A 23,465-nucleotide genomic window follows, 5' to 3' on the forward strand; every position below is an offset into this window, starting at 1 on the left:
TTGTGTGCCCCCTTTTTCCCCACCGTCCCCCTTTTTCTCCGTCTCTGTTTCTCGCTCTCTCTCTCTCTCTCCCTTTCTTTCTCTTGGTTATCCGTTCGTTTGTTTCCATCTTTCATTATCTTCATCTATCAACCTGTTTAACCCCCCCCCCCATTCTATAGTGTTGTGATTGTTCTTTTTGGGTTAGTTTTTTTTTTTGTCGGGGGTTTGGTTTCTTCGTTTTCAAACACCAGTTGTACCTTCGCCTCGATTTATGCAATCGGTGTGTTTTGCGGGCCTACTCAGTTTGGTCGGGCTTTTCATTTTTCTTTCTCCTATTTGTTTATCTACTAGCCACTGGCGACTGGTGTATTCCGGAAGACAATCCCAAGTTGGGCTGTCGCTCTAGGGGTAAACGATTAATCTCCGAGAACTCATTGCCACAGCCGAACCAATTTAGCTTTTATTTTTGACTCCGTTTCTTTCCATTCGTTCTATTTGTGCGTGGGTTTATTTTTACTCGCTACTGTTCCGGAGTATTTACCCCTTTTCTTGGTTTAGTTTTTTTTTCCCGCAAGATGATTTTTGCAGAATTTTGTTCCCTTTTCTACCCACCTTAGACAGATAGTCGAAACCAACAGGACGAAAAAACACAGAGAATTGCATGAAAATCTAAAAAAAAAGCAAGTACTCTGTGTCTAACCGTCACAGTCAATTAAAAGTAAACAAAGGCGAAAGCCAGGGCTGGCCATTTTTATTCTTTTCCATTATTCACCAAAACGAAATTTCTTTAAATGTTTCTTTTTCTGGGATTTTTCTTCAGTTGTGGCTTATCTGTGGAACTGTTCTGGTAAAGCTAAAATGTTTGCAGATGTCTATTTTTATGTTTGAAACAAACTTTGAGATCGATTCAACTGATTGATCTTAGAATTAAAAAATAAAACCAAATATCCCTAACCATTAAAAAAAACAACAACTAATAAATCCAACAAACTGTAGTCAACCCCTTCACCCTTCACTTACTCCATATTTATATACATATATAAATAGATATATTTAACAGAACGCAATTTGTTTCTATATATATACTGCACACCACGTTTAAACCTATATCGATGAAATATTTCATAAAGAAAATCCGCAAAACTGCATCCCCTGTTCGTTTCACCAAATGTTCAACAAAACACCCAACACATTCACTGCATCCCAACAACTTAGCTCTCTCTCTCTCTCTCTCTGTACGTGCAATGCGATAACTAAACTATTCAATTCTACTACTTTCATTCACTCTTCACTCTCGTGTCCCCTCTTGCTCTTGTCCCCCCATGCTCGCCTAGCTAATGAATGAAGCAACCAAATTCATCCAAACCATCAACAAGTTATGTTTTCTCCCGCACCCGTCCTCGTTTGGAAGTGGAATGATCTGTAAACTCCGTTTTCCTTTAGTGTTTGATTCGGAATGCTTTCGTGGTAACTATTGTTCAATTTATTTTTTCATGTTTTTTTTTCTTCTTCTACTTCTTCTGATTCCAAAAAAAATCCCTACCACACTCATCTCACGTGCAAAATTACCTTGCTCTATCTCTTTCTCTTTCTCCAACCTTCTCTTTCTTTGTTTTCCATTTGCTTCACGTCTCTGCGGACGTATTGTAATTGGTTTCATCATTTTAAATTGTTGGTCTTACTCGCCTTACTGTAACTGTTCTGAACCGAAAAGATTTTAATATGAGACCAGAAGCCACCAAAGAAAACTGGGTACGGAAGAGGGAGGGAAGGGGTAGGCCACCATCACTCTCAGCCCGCTGTTCTCGGTTTCCACTAGTATTCGCCTGCCCTGTATGAATGTTTCGAAACAAACAAACAAACAAGCAAAAAAAAAACTACTTCTATTTGAATTATGCACCGTTTCTAACACATACTTCCTTGTTACCTGTTTTCCATTTTATTTCCATCGCAACGACAACTCGTATCCCTTTAAATTGCTCCTTTTATCACACTCCCTTTACATCCAAAATTGTTTGCGTTATTTTCTCTCCTCATTACATTCCTAATTCCTCGATCCGTCTCGTATGTGTTTGATTTACTCCACGTTCTATTGCAAATTATCGTTTAAAAAAAATCGTTTTAAAAACATAAAATTCTGCACAACTATCCCCCACCAACCACCACCAAAACCACCACCAACCACCAACCACCACCACCACAGTCTGCCTGGCTTCTGTCGCCTTCGTTTGCACACTAAGGGTTCAGCAACAACAACAGCTGCCACCGCCGCCGCCGCCGGCGCCGCTGCTGCCGCCGCCAATATCAACAACCCGGGCATCCTGAACGGCATCTATCGCCACTGCACCAACCATCACAGCCAGCTGGCCACCAGCAACGGTACTGCACTCACCTCCACCACCACGCTTGTGAACGGGTCGGGCGGTGGTGCTGCCCCGGTACCGGTTGCGTTCGTAGAGTTTAAGGACGTGATCAGTGCGGCGGCAGCAATGACCGCTCTGCAGGGCAAGTTTCTCCTGTCGTCGGACCGGGGCGCAATGCGCATCGAGTTTGCAAAGTCGAAGATGGCCGCCGACATACCGTCGCACCAGTTCTACGCACAGAATCACGCGCAGCAGAGAGAAGTATGTTTAATCCCCCCGATCCCTCACTCCATTACCATCATCATCACCACCACCACCACCACTATTCCTCATCCACGATCAAGGATCGGTTGTTGGCAGTTCGTGGAATTGGGGTAAAAATTTATGAAAATTATGAGTAAAAACCAACCAACAATCGATACCTCCACCGTTGCCCACAAAACCAACCACAGCCTAGTAGCATATGTAAACAGCCACTCACCTCGCGCAATAACGAATGCTTCTGCCATTCCCTTGATTTCGCTTTTGAACATATTTTAAACACAAACAGACACTTTCTTCACACCGCATTGTTCAATAATTCACTTTTTGATTTGCACCGGATCGCAGTATGTTTTCTGAATGAGTTCGAGTTGATGTAATCGTGTTTTTTTTCTCTCTCTCAACACACCGACGCACTCACGTATAAAACACACACACACACACACACTCTCACACACAACTGCACGAAACCAAAACCAAAGCCAGTTTCAAGTTTTTGCAAGTCTTGCACCCGTTTCACTTCACATCGCACAACAATTAGAAACCATTTTGTACAGAGTAAATACTTTCACTTAAAAACCAATGCCCTAAATACCTCTCAACAGGAAATAAAATTCAGATCACAATGGTAGTAAGCTGAAACTGTACAGCAAACTTTTAGGTTTCATCCACCTTTCCTGTTGTGTACAGAAGAAACACCATGCGCCTCCATTTTAGATGAAGCTTTCACTACTCCATCCGATTGTACTGTACTTTGGCCTTTGGGCTAGTTTACACCAAACCGACACCAACGTGCGACATTTTATGTTTCATGTTTTGCTTTTTTGTTTTTTTTGTGTTTTCCTTTTCAAACCAATCGTGCCTAAGACGCTTGGGCTCGGTTACAGAAATGAATCGTTTTCCTTATCATTCACTTACCTCAATACACACATACACACGCGTGCATCATATGCGGTGACGAGCAGTAGTTGTGTGAGTGTGTTGTGTTGTGTTGTGAGCTGATCGCAAAGATAACAACTGTCACCCTGTACAGCTAGGAAGTTTACCCTTTTTAACCAAAAAAAAAAAACAAAAAAAAATGCCCTTTCTTGTCGTCTGCCATATTGCTCATATCAATGTGTTTCTCTCCTTCTCTTCTCTTCCCTTTTCGGTGCGGTGCCAGGGGGGCGGGTTTGGAGCCAAGAATGGAACATCATTTGGGGAAGAAGAGTGAACGAACCGATCTCAGCTCGTACCTCATGGCAACAACCTGACCGCAACAGATGCAACCCGTACCCACCACCAACACCACCGCTACCACCATCGTAAACCATAGCAATCTTGGCGGCAACCAGCAGCATCATCAGCATCACTGCATCGGCAGCACCGGAGGGGCAGCACTGATCGGAGGCGGCATGCATGGCCGCGGTGCACTACAACCTGCACCGCCCGGAGCAACATCAATGGCCGGGCTGGGTGGACAGAATGCGGGACTGTTCACCTTTGCTGTGGCGCCACATCCACGGGCATAAGCGGGCTGCTGCAGAATCAGATAATCTAATACAAAGCATTAAACCAAAATAAACACACCGCAAAAGGTGTGCCCAAGAGAGTAGGAGGAATGGTCGAAAGGAAGTACTAGATGGATTGGGTTAGTGCAACCGCGATCCACTCCATGATGATCCCTGTGATAAGCGATCGAAAAGACGAAAAGACGGATGGGGGCGCAATTTTAGCCAGCAAACGCTTGTATTTGAACCTGCACTGCACGTACAGAAGCACAGTCGGAGAATAACCAACCCGTCGAAATGATGGGAGTGTAATTAATCAATCCTACCTATCAGCGCAAGCAAGAGAGCGCAAGCTTACACAGTCACTACATACTTTCCTGAGACACACGCTAAAACGATTACTAAACAAAAACAGAAAAAGAGAATACAAAACAAGTCTAGAGCGATATACATTACGCGAAACGAGCGAACAAGCGCTAGCTAAAACATACATACTAGTTGATCACTTTTTACCAAAATGTGCCCTAAAAAAGGAGTGATGATCCGTTTGCAGGAGGTAGGCAAAGAGGACGAAGAGATACCACGACGAAGGTGTGAGCGAGCAAAGATGGTAAAGGAATAGTCGAGCAATCGAGTTGGGCTGGCAAACTCTCTGGCAAGCGATCATCACTCTACCTAGATTCCAATTTGTTTTTTTTTTCTTATCGTAACAAATCAACAAAGGCTAATGTTAACCTACTAACAGCCGGTTTTTCCTCTCCCAGCGCACATTAATCTAGCAAACGAAACAATGTAAAAGGGACATTCGATCATTCTTTACATCCCGTTTTTTACGCATTAGCATCATTTTTAATCCAAACAATCTGAGATATACACAAACAAAACCAGAAGGGGAAGAATCTGCAAACAGTTTGGACGAAGGCGCTGGAAAGCGTTAGGACACGGTATCGAAGTCAATAGGCTGAACAACTATGTGATTAGGGTTTCATCACTGCTGTTTGTTTGTTGTTTTTTATTTATTTATTTGCTGCTATAGGGGACATATATGATGGCCACCATCTGCCAGAAACAAGCAAGACAGAGTGGAGTACTACAAAAAATAGCACACACAAAATATCCCCATTAGCATGATGAAAAAAATGAATAAGATGGACAGCATAACAATGAAAAGGAACAACATGTGAGCAATAAGACACACAATTAATAACGTCGCAGAGCAAAGAGAACGGCCACACGGAATGGCTGCAAAATGAAATACTAGTTAAACCAGCAGCAACAAAACATGAAAGGGACAAACAGAACAAAAACTTTGTAAATGAAAATATCAATGCATATCAAGATTTTGAATCGACATTTAAGAAAACGAGATACATTTACTACTAGCCAGCGGGTACGGGTGTGAAGGCAGAACATACATGTGACGTATTTAGCAAGTTTTAAAGAAAGTTTGAGAGAATAAACAAACAAACAAACACAATGTGCGCATAAGCGATAAACGTATATACGAGTAGAGGGGTCAAACTGTTTCGAAGCAATTCTAGCCGAAGTGAGACCGAAAACGATAGGTTTTTATGGAGAGAAAGGAAGCAAAAGAGGTAACAACAAAAAGAAAAACCATCAACCATCCCACGTCGATATGGGTCGTTGCTGGGCTAGTGTGGATTAATATTATTCTGTGTTTCTCTAATTTTCTGTAACCAGTAGATGAAGGATTGCATTGATGGAATTACATTTAAATGCCTTTGCTTTGTTCGTAATTGTTTCGTAATGTGAATGGAAAACTATTTTTATTGCTAACAACAACAAAAAAACACAAGACATTGAAGGAATGATCGAGCTGCGTGTGATTAATTATGTGTTTTGTAAGGGTGTGTTAAACGTAGCTGTAACTATCTGGACTAGTTTGCTCTGGCAGCCCTTCGTTATCCTGCACTAACCCCATCCGCCTAAATGTAAGCAATGCATAGTGTATGACAACAAATGTTAGTGAAAAATCAAGCCCATACCATCATAAAGCTAACTATTTTCAATCAAAAGCTAATTGCTTTCAATTAAAAAAAAAAATATCATTTGGCAATACAGCAATACAGTTACCTAACTGCGAGAGGAAAAAAGCAACCACTACAGAAAAGAAAAAACCAAAGAACAAACACTAAACATACACCCGGATCACGGGCGCGGGCTTGGGAAGGAAAAGGAAATCCCTTTCCTTACCAGATTACCAAAGAGAACATAACTATGGCTATGGTATATGCAGTGTAACGGGGGCTACATTCAAAAGGCTACACAAGACATCCGCACATGCCGTGGAAAAGGGGGTCAACAAATTAACAAACAGATAACCAAAAAGGATAACGGAGTGGCCCGCAGCAAGCAGCAGGTATAAAAAAAAAAAACAAAATGAGTAATGCGAGAGTTAAACGTCAGACTTGCTTAGAAGCGAGCAACACAAAACAGTAGCAATAAGTAGCGAAACTTTGAAGTTTTTTTTATTATTACTATTATTATCATTATACTATGATTATGACGGTTATTACTGTCTTTGGTGAAGCTGTGTGAGGTAATATCTTTAACTCGTAAGCATAACTATAGTGCGTAAGTTAACTCAATTAATCCCAAAAACGTGAAACACAAAACGAGCAAGCTTAACGAAACCATTGAACTAGTGAAACAGAAGAAGGATTAGAGCGGGCTAGCGAGGGAAAACGATTGGCAAAAGCAAATGTTGAAGGGCAGGGGGGTAGGGGGTACTAGAAAAGAAAAGTCTCTCAAGACCTCAGCGAAAAGGGGAAAGGGGATTGAAGGAAAGGAAGTGTAGCGACAAGGCAGAACGTAGAAGCATAATCATTCCGTCCAATTCAATGTGTGTAGTTAAGTCTGGCGTCTTGCGTGAGGTACGGAGGGCAATCGAGCGATAACAAACCAAGCAAACAAGCCGACAATCTAGGCCAGTTTTGAACACATGGAGACCGGTTGTCCGACCGGGATGGGAGAAACCACTAGCGCGGACAAACGAGCGAACCGAGAGAGGGCAGCACATCGGGAGGCGCATCTTCCTTCTGACGAGGTCGAAGGTTTGCTTCTCCGTGTGCTGCGCCCCTCGGGTAGCTTGACAACATGGGAACTACTGCAAATCATACATATCAATGTTTTATTTGGATGATAAATAGAGTGTACGAAGCTACACAGCATACGAAGGTCGAGAGGCAAGACATGTTTTTTCGTAGCGTAGCGTTCGAGTTAGACATTGGGACACAGGTGACCACTCTCACTCCCGACTGTGGATCAGAGACGAGCGAATGAAAAACAAAAACCACACCGGATCATCAATACAAACGAGCAAAGGAATGCAAGGAAGCGTGCTGAACGACGTTCACGCGCAAAACTTTGCCACTTAAAGATCATATACATTGATAAATATATAGGTAATATACATAACATAACATATTCGTTAGCGAAATCGATAAGTGCATCTTGCAGGCATGATTAATCTGATACCCAACCCAATGCCCTTGCTAGGTTTTAGGGAGCGTTTCGGGCTTTTGTTACCCCCTGTTTTACCCCTGTCTCTAAGCGAGTGGGTGTTCCCCGCGTAAGCCACGCTTCAAGCGCATCAACCTAAACGGTGCGAGCTTCGCTAAAGCGCTTCAGCAGCGCTTCACTTGTTTATGTGTTAGCACATCTAGCACCACGAACAAACGCTTACGTCGTGGCGCACGAGGACGTCCCCTTTTCACGAAATGCCTTTCACAACTAGCCTAAGTTCTCTTGATATAGAAAAAAACGTTACGTTATCTTTTTAATGGGGGTTTCCTCCCTTTCCCAATGGAAAGCTAAGGGCAGAGTTGGAGTTCTATTCGTTTGGATGTTTTGTTATTTGCTTTTTCCATCTCCCCCCCATTTTATGGTGTTATGGCCTTTATTCGGGTACGGTAGCATGTAAGTATAACTCAAACATAAAACGATGAAAAAGAACTTAATACAGATGTCGTGTGTGTTTGATATGCGTGTATGCTTTATGTGAGTGTGTTTGTATTTGTGCGTGTAGTGGAAGTTGAAAACATATTTCCATGGAAAAAAGCAGGAAATAATGAACAAACTGCATGCAAATTTGTTAGAAGTCCATTAATTTGCTGCTCTCTTTTTTTTAAATCACACTATGCTGGAGTCTTTGTTTGTCACCTTGTGTAACAACAAACACTAGCTCAGCTAACCAGCCATAATATGGTGGAGAACGTGAGGCAAACAGAAATAGAAGAACAGTAGAGTTTGATACCTGCTCCCATGGCTATACTTAGCGAACGTTTGATAGTGAAAACAAAACCACACGAATAGCATCTGCAAAAGAACAACATTGGAAGAGCTGCACACCGTGAGAAAGAGATAACAGCAAGGAGTAAACTGTGCATAAAGTGTGAGATAGACACTTCAAACATTAAACAAATGAAACAAAAGCCCTAGACGAGTATGTTATATGATAAAACAAAATGGTAAATGATACAACAACAAACAAAACAAAGAAGAAACAATTCACACATATCAATTTCGTGCCCGATCATATTTGAACGATAAAGTAGAGAAGAGAAGATAAAACAAATAACCTTTACGGCTGCCAGGTGAAGGCAACACATTCTTATTAAGGAAGGTTAATATAGTGAAGTAAAACAAACGAGAAAAAAAAACAGTAAGAGTCTATGAAAGCCACTAAACATTTGAAATCAATGGTGTAACAAAATACTAAACTAAGCAAACAAAAACAAGCATACATACACACGCAAAATGCAGCAGACATTAAACATTAAAAACAGAATACAACATTGAATTACAAAAAAAAAAACAACTGTATGATGCAAATGGCAAGAGAAGATGATAGAGCAAGCAAAAAAAAACATTTTAGAATAGTAAACGTTAACGATGTTGTAATGAAATGATGTGTCGTGATGAAAAAAAAATACATTTATATTCAAAGTTTGATAACAAGAAGAGCAAATATGAACGTAGGCATGTAGCGATAATGGGGATGGAGAGCAACAACAAAAAAAAAGAAACTTATTAGTAGATATACTGTGAACAAAAACAACAAAGATGAACAGGCAACAGGCATGATAGACCTGCCTATGGTATTTTATTGCCTTCTATCTTCCCGATGGCAGTACGCATGTGTGTGTGTTTTTGTAGGCAAGCGACAGAGATGGACGGAGTGTCATAAGTTCTTGCTTTCTTTTACAAATTACTTTTATTAACCCTTTTCAATTTGGTGATGAACGTGTGATTGGGGTTGAAATGTCTAGCAAAACATAAGAAAAAAATGACTTAAAGCAAGGAGACAAGAAACAACAAAAGACTTCCTTAGCACAGGAAATGCGAAAAGAGAGAGAGACTAACTTTTTAACTACTCCCCCGAAAGGCGAAACGAATGCAAATGATTCTGACAATCAAATCACACACTTTTCAATCTGTGCGCACCAAACCAAACACACGTACAAACTAATACGAAGCACCGTTACATTCGCGCTAGGAAAAAAAAGACATTTCAATGCCAGCTCAAAGCAGTCGAGTACGAGAGAAGCGCAATGGCTGCACCGAATGGCAACCGAACCGAATCTTTGTCGCAAGGACAGCCTCTCGAAAGCAATGCCACAAAACACACACACGCATCTGAAATGAAAGTAAATACTTTATGCCCTACCAAAACGGAAGCTCATTTGTTTTATTAGCTTTTCTTTTGCTACAATTATTTGAATCGCTTCGAGCACAGTGGAAGGGACGCTTTTTTGCTGTTTTTGTTTTTAGTATATAGCCAAGCAGTTGAAGGAAAAAAAAGAAAAGAAAGAAAGGATTAACCAAAGATGTCTATTGTATATTTGTGCGATTAAATTATCCTCTCTCTTATTTATTACAGCCCCCGCCTTATGTTTGTCCTTCATCCCAGGAGCTAATTTATTTCTAACAACAATCGCCAGCAATCTTATTTCGTACCTTTAGTTTCCTTATGAATTTTGTAGTCTTGCAAACAAAAAAAAATCCATTCCAATTGCGTTGATGTACTAGTGGGTATTGTTGAAATAATATTTATTACACACAAATCGTGTACCATTCGTAGGAGAAGCGGTACGACGAATATTAGGTTTATTAACATTATTTAGGTAACTCTCTGCTTGCAACCATATTATTCTACTCCCCCTTCCCATCCATAGCAGGTTCATCATGCTCTTGAACGTTGGGCAAGCGCCCATTGAACAATTAACAGCAAAGCAGAAAGCAGTAAGAAACAATGCAACAATGAAACAAGTAATAACAACCATACTATGCATACAGTGAAAGCAAAATTATATATACAAGTAATTATATATATACACTTATTTAGATATATACTATGTAGTACAATCGAGTGTAATGGTAATCCTAGCGAAATGAGGAGCAGCATATTTCAAAAACAAAACCACACACACATACAACACAGCTACAACGCGTAAAGAAACGCTCGATGGTTAAAAACACAATGTTGCGAAATCACCAAACCCACACTGCTAGACCGCTGTTGCGTGTGAAGTTTGTACAGTTTTCTGGCTAACACAATTTTCCTAACACAAGGCAAGCAGGCAAGTTTTAATCTTTATATTGTACGGTCACAAACTGCGGACAAACAAAAAACAAAAATCTCTAACCAATCAATACGCGTGTGAACGCGTTATCTCTGGCATCACAAACAAAAGCATATAATATGAAATACCCCCAACCACTCGCCCTCAAACTCCAACAACTCGTTACAGTGTTATTCTATCTATTTGCAAAATTGTCGAAAGTCGAAAACAGCAGCATAATTAGAGCGCAGCATTCATCCCTCACACACAGTGAGTGTCTACTTGCCAGGTTCTAACAGTACACAATACGAGAACGAAAACAGTTGGCTGATTTTATGCGTTTACCTATATCGTATTCTACTAGCCCCTCTCTCTCTCTCTCTCAACGGAAGACATAAAAGAATATGCTAAGCAAGAGGGATGAAATGAGGGAATGAAATTAAAAAAAAAAGACAAAGAAAGCGCTATCAACAACAAATGGAACGATAATAACAAACTCACTTGTTTTGTTCATACACGTAAACAGATTTGATATAGTAAATTTCTAGAACGAATAGCATCAGCGGATGGTATACCCGTGGGGGTGGTAGAAGGAGCGTAAAACCTTCTAATAGCAAATAACACACTGAGTAAAGGGCAATCTGAAGTGAAAGGAACGCTTCAAATGCTACGTACGACACAGCAAGTACAGATAAATATCTCTGCTCTGCATACAATTAACTAAGACAAAAGAACAGCAAAACATGAAAAAATGTTACTAACGCAAGTAAATGGAAACCTAATAAATCTAATCAGGAACTGTGAAGCAAACAATGAACCACCATAATGTGAGTAGAGCTACCGAAAAAAAAACAACAACAACAACAAAACGTCATAAAATCAGGAAACAGACTAAACAGTCTAAATAGAGACAAGAAGAGAAGAGAACAAAACAAGCCGAAACCACTAGCACAGAAAGCAACATCGAAACGTATTACCCCAAATGGACGCAGTCTTAAGCAATAGTAGCAGTAACACACTGTCATTTTTCGTTTCCCTGTGTCAACATAGTTCCCAACCTACACCACTATTCGTATCTACTAAACCTTATGTTTGACGCACGTTTTCTGACGCACGTTTGATGGCACGATCACTATCACAAGGGGAAAGTTCAAGCAAAACGCATAAACCACCAAACAACCAGAATGTCGCACACAATGAACCAGTTTGTTGCTTCACTACCTGAATGGATAGTAACTGATTTTGACTCGCTTTGTTGGTAGTACGTTTTTTGTAGGCTTTAATGTTTTCTGTTCTCTATTATCGCTGAATAAACCACAATTTGCACTTCCGGACTCGGACAGCACGCTCTGTACCGTTCAAAATAAACCACAGCGAAGAGAGTAGAGGCTCAATTCTCTGTCTCTCTCTCTCTCACACACACACTCTCTCTATCTCTCTAGTTCTCTCTAGCTCTCTTCCATTTTGATTATAAATATCCGTCTATCTTGATCGATCACACACACACACACACACACACATATACACTCTTGTTCTATGCTCCATTGCACCACTCCCCTTGTCAGCGCACAGTTGCTATGGCTACTAGATTTAAATTCGTAAAAATTCCAGAAAAACCGAAAAACCACAAAACCAGCTTAGTTGTACCTTCTGGGTCAGTGCTCACGTAGTAGAGGATCTTGCACAAACCAACAAACCACACGCATCTCCCACTTTATCGCACGTTTGAGGGTTTCCTGCCCCGTTGGGTACCGTTTGCATCAGCAATATGCAATGCAAAAATGTTCGTACAGAAACGAATCTGCAAATCAAACCTTTATTAGTGCACAAAAATCACCATTCGTGTCATTTCTTTTATAAACTCACCATTTTTTTAACAACTTTTAAGTTCAGTATTTATCTCGCATCTTTCTTTTCTAATATTATGTTTACCAGTCAAACAAACAACCTTTTTTTTATAAAATTCAAGGTGGAATAACACTTTCAGAATGTCCAGTGTTGCTCACTACGCCATTCTGGTAGCATAAAGCGAAGAAAGCACAAATTCATCAACGATAGCTCAGCAGAAGAGCGAAAAGGAGATCGAGAGGAAATCACACAATAAAAGTGAACAAATATAAACGAAAGCAATAATTAAATGTTCTACCGTCGTAGTTACGTGAAAGCGTTATCAAAATATGCAACCACCATCAGATCATCTCATGTTATGCTACTTAGCTAGTACTAGGTGGCTACTCTCCATCGTGCACTCCGTCTCTCACTGACGGCAGTGGCGTCCAACCTGCTCACTTATAAACGGTATCGTACGCTTCATTTGTCGAAGCAGTAGGACAAAGCATGAAGCATGTTTGTAGTCCACTTTCTGCTTAGGTAAAGGGAATAAATTATATAAAGTACTTGCAGTTGCACATGACACATCTATGTGCGATATATTTTATCAAAGCGAATATTTTCTGTACTCGTTCCAATTTTAACGTTTTCGTGTAATTTAAATTCGTTATTTAAAGTGGCAGTACTTGTGCATTGTTTTACTTCGGTTAGTATTTCGGTTTCAAACCCAATCTCAAAAATACCAAAGTTAAGCCTATTGTGCCGTTCTATATTTTTATTACTATTTACTGATAGAGCGAACCGATAATTCTACCGCCGATCGATTGTTGATTATTGAATATTGAACAGGTTTCACAAACAATCACGAGATACCTCCTTTTCAAGTGGTAAACACACATTTGAACGAGATCTCAAAAAGATTCTCGCAGTGGCAAACTGTCATGCTCGATCGACGGTATGATTGACGGACCATTTGTATTTATAGCGAAGCAGGTACACTACCCCCCCCCCCCTTTCCTTGCATTATGTGATCGTAACATTTTGTTTCTCACTTGATTGATGTGCACTAGTAGGGTATGTTTGTTTTGTTTTTTGTTTTTTTTGCCCAAGCAATTCTTTGCCGTTTTTTTTTTTAAATAAAGACGGCAATAATTGCGCATGCATTATTTTAATAAAAATATAATACCAAATAACGTTAATTTCAATAAGCTAAAGGCGAATAGGGCGAAAGTAGGAAAGGGGAATGAACCAAACAGTGAAGGATACAATATAAACACGCAGCGATATTTGGGGATAAGATGGGAAGTTGCGGGATAAATTGGGGCATACGTAGGCAAATGGGAAGGGAGCAAACAAATTTACGAAAAATACAAAGTAAGAGGATCGGATTGACAACCGAACAAAAAAGGAATAAAAAAAACGAGCACTTTCATAATTGGCATACCATTTTTAAAGGTGGTTATCGCCCACCCCCATTCTGCACCATTTATAAGGCGTTTTTAATTACATTTTTAGAATGTAAAAGCAGGCACCGTTGAGTGGTCCGTTTTGTAAATGTTCTTTCCGTCTTGGGTTCGTTGAAAATGTTTGTCTTGATCCACACATACTCGTTCGTTCATTAAACGCAATGTTGCATAACTAAAAAATACAATGAAACAATACAACAAAACAACAAAATAAACGAAACTGTTCTGAATTGTTTTAGCACACTTCTCATCCAATGGCTTCTCAAATGCACGGATACTGTCTGAAGCGCGTCTAAAGCTACAATTTCTATTCAATTCAACAACTGTTTTATTCCATTTTGCATGAGTGAAAAATCTTTTCATCTTTCCCATCTCAACATCCACTGTTCGCTTCCTCCAACATCTCATTGTCGCCATCCTCACGATCGTGATCTTCCCGAGATGAACGTGACTCTGTCGGTACACGCTCGGTAAACTATCAAACAATTCAGAACAGGAATGGCCTTAAAAAACGATTTTTTAAAATACAAGAACGAAAAAAAAAACAACAAAATATCGAAACAAGTGGACGAAGTCAATCTATTATATACTGAGAAGAAAGAATATTATTGAACAACTAAATGAGATATAAACATAATAGTAATACTTACATTGCCGGATGCGCGATTTAGAACACATATAAGTAAGAAGGAAAGATCCTGTTGGCGAGGTCGCGTGTCTAAATCTCCTAGCAGGGCTGAGGATCTGTTACAGTTGATCCGTTCCTTCACATCTACTGTACCAAGGCATGGGCAGAATGGGAGCGTCATAGATACTGCATCAATCAACGGGGCATAACGAACAAGAGACATGTTGTACAATTTAATCATCCTTGTCGAAAAAGCGAACTCTGTGAGCATTATCGATGTGGTAGACAAAACGGGAGGGAAAGGGTGAGGGAAAGACCATAGAATGAATAAGCAAAATGTGTGTGATTATTACATAAAAATATTAGCATTATTTGATAACTTTAATAACAAACTGCGCCGCAAATGAGTGTGAGTGTGTGTGTTGTGTGTGTGTTGCCGTGCGTGCGTTTAGCCGGATAAAATAAATGGAAAAGAGAAAGAGAGAATGGAGAAGGGTAGAGAATAAAGCCAGGAAATACAATAAAACAAAAATTAGTCAGGAAAGCATCAACCCAAAAATGGATACCAAAAAAAAAACAAAAGAAGCAAAAACAAATGAACAAACCATTTATTTATTGCAAATGATTCTGATCGTGCGCTGCGATATTCGATAGTGGATTTTAATTGTAACCCAACTACCACTGTTTGGAGTGCTAGCGGTTTGAACTTTTCGCAATCATTCATGTGCGCTTACTTAATAAGTTTACTGAAAGAGGAGTAATAGTAGCCTTCAATTATTTCCCCTTAATCGCGTGACACTGTAAAAACGTGCTCAGCATACGTGTTGAAAGCATCTTCTTTATTCATCACACTTCAGAACGTTAAACCGAACACCGCATGTGTTATACACTCTGTTACACTTTTGTTAAACTGCGTAGCGAACAACGTATAGAACAACCACTGGACCGACTCTGAACCAGAGGGCTAATCAGAACACACACAAAAAAAGCTAGACATTATACTGTTTCCTCAGAGAGTGGTTCTGCAGCGGCAATGTTAGCAGGAGCGACGCGATCTGTTATACGGTCCGTTACTTTCATGACAGCGCAAGGGGTGAAACACGGATCGGAAGGAACGAAACGAGCACTGTACTAACATGCAGCTAACAGCAACAACACTATCGTCTAAAGCGCTAGATATATAATTAACATTGTATAGGGTCCAAAGAGAAAAAGGCAAACAAACATAGCAGAGGAAACGAAAGAAAGTTAAATAACAAGTATAAGTGGCTGGTGTTAGCTATCGGTTCGGAGACGAGGCGGGCATAGTGAGGGAATGCAAACAATACAAACAATGGAATCGATACAAAAACATGATGGAAACATTGAAACAGTAAATAAAGCAGTAAACTAATTATGGAATAACTTTAAATGTTCGTATAGTTTATTTATTGTCTACAAATGGAAAGAAAAACTAAGAACGAGTTCTTGGCAACAATGCTAAGTAGAATAAAGTGTTGCGGCTGTAAGTATAAAACTAGATAACTGCAAACATGTTTTGCATGTCTGTGGTTCTGTTATAAAAAATAAAATAAAATCCCATGGGGCTATGCCATGGTACACTTGTCTACTCGCACGAAATAACAACAATCCCGTTGAGGGTTTATACCTCATATAGACTGTTCCCCAGTAGCAAGGACTGGCTATTTGACTATTTGGTGGTGCTTAATAAGTCTCGAATTTTTGTATAGGTCGACAAGACCACGTAGGTTGTTATGCCAATAAGAAGAAGAAAATCAAATGCGGTGAAGTGGCAACATCAAACCAGATGTGTTAAATTAGTACCATTTCTAAACATTACTTCATTCTCTTAAAAGCTTTGAGTCTAAGCTTTCCTCGTGCTTGGTATATTGAACTGAGGTAAGAACATTTAATCATTGAAGCGTGATCAAAATGTATTGCAGTAGAACGTCGATTATCCGGGCAGCTAGGGACTAGTCGGTTGCTGGTTAATCGATTTCCACGGCAAAAATGTCAAATTCAAATAAAAATTACAAAGCTCACTGGTTTTACCAACAATTCACCTCGAATCAATTCAATAATCATCACTAGAATATTATTTTAATCCATAACTATAGGTTTAACAGCTGTTCATGAAAAAAATGAAGCCCAACAATATCGCTAGACTCTAGATATCCGTACAAAAATATTGTTATCCAACTGGACTATCGCTGCAAATATTCGCCACGATTTTCAACTTTACTTGCACGGAAAAGCCACCCGCCGGTTTATCCGTCCCCGGATAATTGACGATCTACTTTATACGGTTTTGGTTTAAAAAAAAGTGAATTAAATCATCGTAAAACTTTGAATTATTTACTGCAGACAAGCAATAGTGTTATACGTGCCGTAATTATGGAATAAATAACTTGCAAAACTGTGTCGTATTTCATTTGTTTGTAAATTTTCCCTTTAAAACTGCTGACCTAGAAAATGTTTGACACCCCTGGATCGAACTGTCAGACGAACGATCGATATTTTTCTGTCTGCGTTCGTAATATCACCTACCTTTCATCTGCGTTTGTTTTCGTATTTTCGTTCAATGGACTCTCCGCCAGTGAAACCTCCGAGAGGAGTGAAATATACCAAAGAAACGGTAAATATTCCCGATTTCATTATCCAACCGACGATTTTCTAGCAGGCTTTACCACTAGCTACAGCCACCAGTTGAAGGTTGCACGAAAAACGCTTCCAATTCCGCGTGTAAAGCAATTTTCGTGCTGTGTTTATTTTCTATAGTGGGTGGCAATCAATCAATTTGTCTGCTGCTGGTGCTTGTGGTGGTGCGTCATCTCTCCAAGCGTCAAAATGGGCCAACGATAGGATGATGCATTCCGTTAGATTCCCCTAAGCGTGAGCGGTACAGCACGAGTGAGCGAAACGAAAACAAACGGTTCGACTTCACAAACGGGCTACCTTCACGCACCACAGCTGTCAAATGCACCCGTGCAATTTTTGATGGAAGTTTTGTTTATTATCATAACAGTGCGTACGATTTCCACGACAAAAAGAGCTCCCAGTGTTTTTACCCTTAATTGTGCACATTTTTGCGTAAAGACTCACATCGTATTTACTGTGAGTCATTCTGGGTAGAACGCTGCAGGCAGTACGAACCCAAAATGGTGAGAGAACCACGTCGACCGACCGGCCACAGTTGGCTGCTTCCCTTTGTCCTCCATAGCTAGTGACATCATCTTTTTTGCGGGCAGTGCACCCGCTCGGCATAACAATTTTAGCGATAAGATAAATGTTGCTGCTTCAGTTGCCTCTTGTTTGCTTGTGCGTGCTCAATCAGCTAACCGGTTGCCTTTTCTTTACCGTCCTTCCAACAGAGCGGTTGCGGACTGCTTGTTTCCGTGATCAAAACCCTCGATGCCAGCGAAACGAACGAGCAGCGCGAGCGGGAGAAGCTCAAAATCGAGCGAGAGTTCCGCAAAACTGACCAACGGTTGAACGAGCTAGTGTCGCGCAGCGATGGCGACCTTACGCGTGTCATGCAGCTGTTCGGCAAGGTGTCGACGGAAGTTACGGCCTCCCGGGAGCGGATACAGGTGGTGAAGGAAAACCTCCAGTCCTGCAAACAGTTGCTGCGCTGCCGCCGGGACGAGCTGAAGAAGCTCTACACCGATGCGATCCAGCACAAGTACGTGTTGGAGATGCTGGACCAGATCACCGAGATACGGAAGGTGCCGGCACAGCTGACCGCTTTCCTGGCAAAGAAACACTACCTGCACGCGACCAAGCTGCTGATGGCGTCGATCGAAACCACGGACGGGAAGCTGAAGGGCGTCGAAGGGTTGAACGATCTGCGGCAGGACTTTCAAAACCGCCGCCAGCAGCTGTACGGGAAGCTGCTCGAGGAGCTGAACAAACATCTGTACGTGTCCAGCACGGCGGACGTGCTGCAAAACTTCCAGCGGCAAGCCTCCGGGCGCAACAGCCAGTACGCGGCCGGCACCTCACCGTTCCAGCGAAACGTTTTGCGCCGCTCGGCCGAACGCGTGGAGGCGAACACGAAAGCGCGCAAGGCGTTGTTTGAGATTTCCAAGAATGGTATGTCCCGTTTTTTGTGTGTATAGACATTTGGTGTCTTTATAGTGGAATAATTTGCTACTCTTGTTGCGATTTCAGGATTTTTGGACGTGGATAAAAGTGAAATTATCGAAGATACGGAGCTGCTAGATCCCGATGTCAATTCGTCATACTTCCTGAGTATAATTGTTGAATGTTTTGCATTGTTACAGAAAGTGCCTGAATCGATTGAGGTAAGTGGCAGCTTTCCCAACACGTTTCATCCTCATTTCTGAACCGTTCCATTTATTCCACAGTCAATAAAAGTACAAATGCAAAGCGAACTGCTAGCTATCGTAACCAAATCAACTCAGCACATCAATTCGCTTGAGCATCTGCCGCAGACGCATCAGCAGCAGCAGCAGCAGCAACAGCAGACAACGCTCGGCATCACTAGCACTCCATCATCTAGCACCGTCGGCACGTGCAACGGGACACCCTCCGGTGCGTCCAGTGCAGATCCTACCCAGCCCGCCCAACCGGTACCGATACTCGAGCTGCTCGATCTGGTGTTCAAGCAGTTTAAGCTGATCGCCAACGCGCATCAGCAAGCGCTCCGTAACTACGGAAACGTCATACAACGATACAACATTCCGCAAGTGAAGCCTTACGACATCATCGAGTACTGGGGGCAGGCCCAGGCCGTGCTAAAGCTCGTGCTCACCGATTATCTGGACATCCAGAACGACAGCGGCGACGAGGCGCTGCTGCTGCGCGGCCAGTTCGCCGAGCAGTCGACGAACGTGAACGCATTCTTCAGTCGCAGAAAAACGCCGGGCAAGAAGCTGCTGTTTCGCTTTGACAAATCGTCTCATACGGCCGACACCAGCGGGCCGCAGACAGCGGATGGAGACACGGGCGGGACGAAGGAACACCGGCGCAACCTGTCGAACGTGTCCAACAGCACACCAAAGGAAGAGGCGCTGCTCAACAGCTCGGCGGTCAGTGCAAACTCGTCTCATCTGCTAAACAGCAGCTTCCATCAGCATCAGCCGTATTATTTCGGCGGAAAAGATGCTGCCGCCGAACGTCGAAAGCGCGAACGAGCGCTGGTTTGCCCGGCGGATGCGTCCCTGGTGCGGAAGATCTATCTACCGCTGATGGGATACATCCAGGAGATTGAAAGCTTTATGAAGTGCAAGTCAGGGTACGTAACGTTGGCTGAGTGTTCGAAAAATCAGTCTAATTAATAGGATGTTTCTCTCTCTTACAGACAACCGTGCAGCTTGAACACGTTCCTGGCAAACTACGTGAAGGACGCTTATCTGGCACGGGGCCACAATCGCAATCTGCAGTTGACGATCGAGTCGCTTTCGAAAGCACAGGACGCCTGGCGAACCATCATCAGTCCGGAGGAAATGAAACGGCTCGGCCTAACGCGTCCACTTTTGCAGAACACTCTCATCGTGGAGAATCGTTAGTGTTTGTTACGTTTTTCAGAAGGAATTCCGTTTATTCTATGGACAAAATCATTCTCTTCCGCAGGAATTGCTGAAACGAAGAAACTCATCCAAGATCTTCCCACCTACTCCGATGAACTGCTGAAGATGGTTTGCTCACTGCTGAAGACGTACCGCGAGACGTGTCAGGCCGCGTACCGCGGCATTGTGCAGCCAGAAACCGAGGACAAACGAATCTACAGTGTCGCCTGGCTTAAAGATGACGATATTACGCGATTTTTAAAGTACGTTTGCACATCATCGAAACTTTGGCATCATTAACCAAGGTGTGTTTTTCTTTCGCCCACTTGCTCAGATCGCTTCCCAACTGGACGGATCTAAAGTCATCGAACGCACGGTTGAGGCAGTTGCAGCAAAAGCGCCTAATGAAGACGGAACCCTCGGAGGAGGAAAGTCCCACACAGGTGCAGCAGCGTAACGTGCGCGAGGCGGAAATGCTTACGAGCAATCTCGGCGAGGGTGGCATCTCCCAGCAAGAGATCCTGTCCGATGTGGGCGTGCTGAAGGAGCTGGCCATACTGCAGGAAAGCATGGAATGGTTTGCGAGTCGCATCACCGAGTTTGCCCACGATCTGAAGAAACCGATCGTAAACGGCCTGGTGGCGGCCTCACCGGTCACCACGCCCGGCTCTCCCTCGCCCGCCGGTACGGCAACGATCGTGAACAGTCCGGTCATAGTGAAGGACGGTATGATCAAGGTGCTGATCAACCTGGCACTGGAGTTTGAGGAGCTCGCCAACACGTGCCTGCTGGTGCTGCATCTGGAGGTGCGCGTGCAGTGTTTCCATTATCTGCGCTCGAGCCCCTCCGATCGGTACAAGGCGAACAATCCCAACAAGAACGATTCGCTCGAACCGGACGCAAAGGTGCTGAAGCTAACGAAGGTACTGTCGGACATGGACGAAGCGCTTAGCTCCACGTTGCACCCGCGGAAAACGAAGGTAAGTGAATGGGGGATTCGACCAGTAAAAAGATAGTTTGTAATCGTTCTCCCTTTTTTTGCAGTACGTCTTCGAAGGGTTGGCACATCTGGCCGCCCGCATTCTCATCATGGCCGCCAACTCGATGGAATACATCGACCATTCGGGCGTGCAGCGAATGTGCCGGAATGCGCTAGCACTGCAGCAAACGCTGAGCAGCATTACGGCGTCGCGTGAAGTGGCACTGGACTATGCACGGTCCTTCTATGAAATGTTCTATCTAGATCCGGAGGTATTCATCCATCGCTTCATCGCTTTTAAGATCTTATTTCACTAACCACTTTCCTTACCGCTCTTGCCTGTCGTGTAGGAAATTCTCACCTCCATCGTGGAAAAGGGCGCCCAGTTTACCGAGATGCAATACCTAAACGCGCTGCAGCTGATCTTCCGCAACCGTGGCATCGTGGATCCGGCCGTCGTCGGGACCTATCAGCAAAAGCTGTCCGATCTGCTCGGCACAAAGCCCGCCCTCGGTGTGACCGTGTGAATCGCCAATGCAAACGCAAAAGTCGAACAAAAGCATAGCAATTACACTAGCAAACCTACTGCCGCGTATAGTCTACGCATGTCTGCATGCGAAGAAGCATTGTTGAAGCGTTGAGCAACGAATCGTCGTGCCGCACCCTGAAGCTCGTTTGCACTCTGGCTAGGCGATATTTTCAATGCGTCTTTGCGAAGTGTTGTGTGCTCATTTTACGACGGTGTTAATGCTAGGAATTTTCAAATTGTAACTAAAGAAGCTTGCGTGAGGGCGAGCGCCCTCGCGGTAGGAAAACAAAGCGATTAAAACATATTAAACGCAGCTGTGGCGTTTGTGTAGGTATATTGCAACAAAAGAATACGAGGTTGTTTTTTTGCTTTTGGCAATTATCACCGGGCTTGTTAACGGTTTACGATACAGCACCGTGCTATGATGGCAAGCATGGTGTTAAGAATGTAATGCAGCGCCTAACCGCCTCACACGTAGAAAGTAGACATGCAACTTGTTTCTGTGTGTATGTGTAGCTAGTGTACTGTTAACTGCTTTACCCTTCCTAACATTCCCCAGTCCTGTTGGTATGTAGTAAAACTCCCTGAATTATGCTTATGAATGTTCCGGACGGTCATCTCATCGTATCTTGGTGTTCGCGCGTCCGTTGCGCTCAGTACAGCAATGCATATCATATGGAGCTAATTCAAGTTATTTATTATTCTAACTAACATGCTAATCAAAAGCTATGATTAACAGTGATGTCTTAAAAAGCCATCTTGTTTTCCTTTAGTTTCACCCAGGACACATGATTGCTAAAATGAATTTTAAATCTCTGTCACTGATTTAATTATTTACCATTGGGTTCTGCTTAGATGAAATCCTCTCTCGCTGGCCCTAAACCGCTGTCTTGGGCTGTTGCTCCCATTTGGTACGCCATCTACCAACCCGCGTACGTTGGCACCGGTAGAACGTGGTGCGAACTGACCGAATTCAGTATATAGGACAAATAAAAACAAATTCACAACCGAAATCAAAACAGAACGCCGAGTTCCCAAAACCACCGGGCACAACATCACTTCCTCCGAAGGGAATAAATCTATCCGAACAAACACGTGACTCGAAACTGCTGCTGCTGCTGCTGCTGCAATGCCTCCTGCGATGGGAAGATACCGCACCATTTGCCTTTCCGTTCCGGGGAGGGGAGTTTTGTAAACAAAAGGAACAAAATTACCGATTGAATGAGGGGGGTGGGAGAGATGGGGATACGCCATTACTACACTGTAAAGCGGGCACAGCGTGCTGACGATTGCGCCAACGTGCGCCATGCGTGTTGTGACGGTACAAAAGGTGTGCTACCGCGGCGAAAGGGAAGACATCTTTTTTGTTCTTGTTATTTTTGGATAAACACAGTACGCGGAAAGTTTCCCCCGAAACGGTGACGTTTGTTTACACTCCTACACTGACCAGTCACACGGTGGGGTTGGCATCTTTTGGGAATGAGCATGATGTTGGTGTAGTGGCAGTGATTGCATTCAGTTCAACTGCCAAGGTCGCCAAGCAATTGTTCGATGTTAAGGAGTAAAACATATTTTTAGATTTTTCTTACCACATTTCCTCATCATTTCATGTAGAATAATATTACGCCTCGATGCCCCACAGTCACAACACCCTTGCGGTGTGTGTGTTTGTGATTGTTTCACACACCTTTTCTCAACCATTTCTCGAGCATCGTAAATCATCGTCTGAATCCAGATTTTCGCAAAAATGAGCCACCATTTCCAGCCCAAATGGTACAGGTTTTTTTTCAGCAAACACAGCTAAACGATTCCTTCAACGGAG

The 23,465-nt window shown here is 42.6% G+C and overlaps 2 protein-coding genes across 3 annotated transcripts in view; both read left to right on the top strand.

Annotated features, from left to right (window-relative positions):
- LOC121590373 overlaps nt 1–16,015 on the top strand; it is a 137,549-nt gene extending 121,534 nt beyond the window's left edge. The window contains exons 8-9 of the mRNA XM_041909993.1: nt 2,186–2,606; nt 3,769–16,015. Coding sequence (XP_041765927.1) covers nt 2,186–2,606; nt 3,769–3,819 — 472 coding nt within the window. The 3' untranslated portion in view covers nt 3,820–16,015. The remainder of the gene's footprint in view (nt 1–2,185; nt 2,607–3,768) is intronic.
- Nucleotides 16,016–17,169: 1,154 nt separating this feature from the next.
- LOC121589033 (exocyst complex component 4) lies at nt 17,170–21,668 on the top strand. 2 transcript variants are annotated; one of them, XM_041907597.1, is made up of 9 exons: nt 17,170–17,239; nt 17,976–18,696; nt 18,775–18,908; nt 18,972–19,861; nt 19,928–20,130; nt 20,200–20,398; nt 20,470–21,115; nt 21,180–21,386; nt 21,465–21,668. In XM_041907597.1, exons 1-9 carry the CDS (start codon nt 17,186–17,188, stop codon nt 21,639–21,641), a joined length of 3,231 nt encoding a protein of 1,076 aa, XP_041763531.1. In that variant the 5' UTR covers nt 17,170–17,185; the 3' UTR covers nt 21,642–21,668. The 2 variants fall into 2 exon arrangements, with proteins under 2 accessions (XP_041763531.1, XP_041763532.1); XM_041907598.1 differs by lacking the exon at nt 17,170–17,239 and adding an exon at nt 17,585–17,765.
- Nucleotides 21,669–23,465: the final 1,797 nt, after the last annotated feature.

The sequence above is a fragment of the Anopheles merus genome, chromosome 2R (assembly GCF_017562075.2).
Source record: "Anopheles merus strain MAF chromosome 2R, AmerM5.1, whole genome shotgun sequence".
In the NCBI taxonomy this organism is placed as follows: Eukaryota; Metazoa; Arthropoda; class Insecta; order Diptera; family Culicidae; genus Anopheles; species Anopheles merus.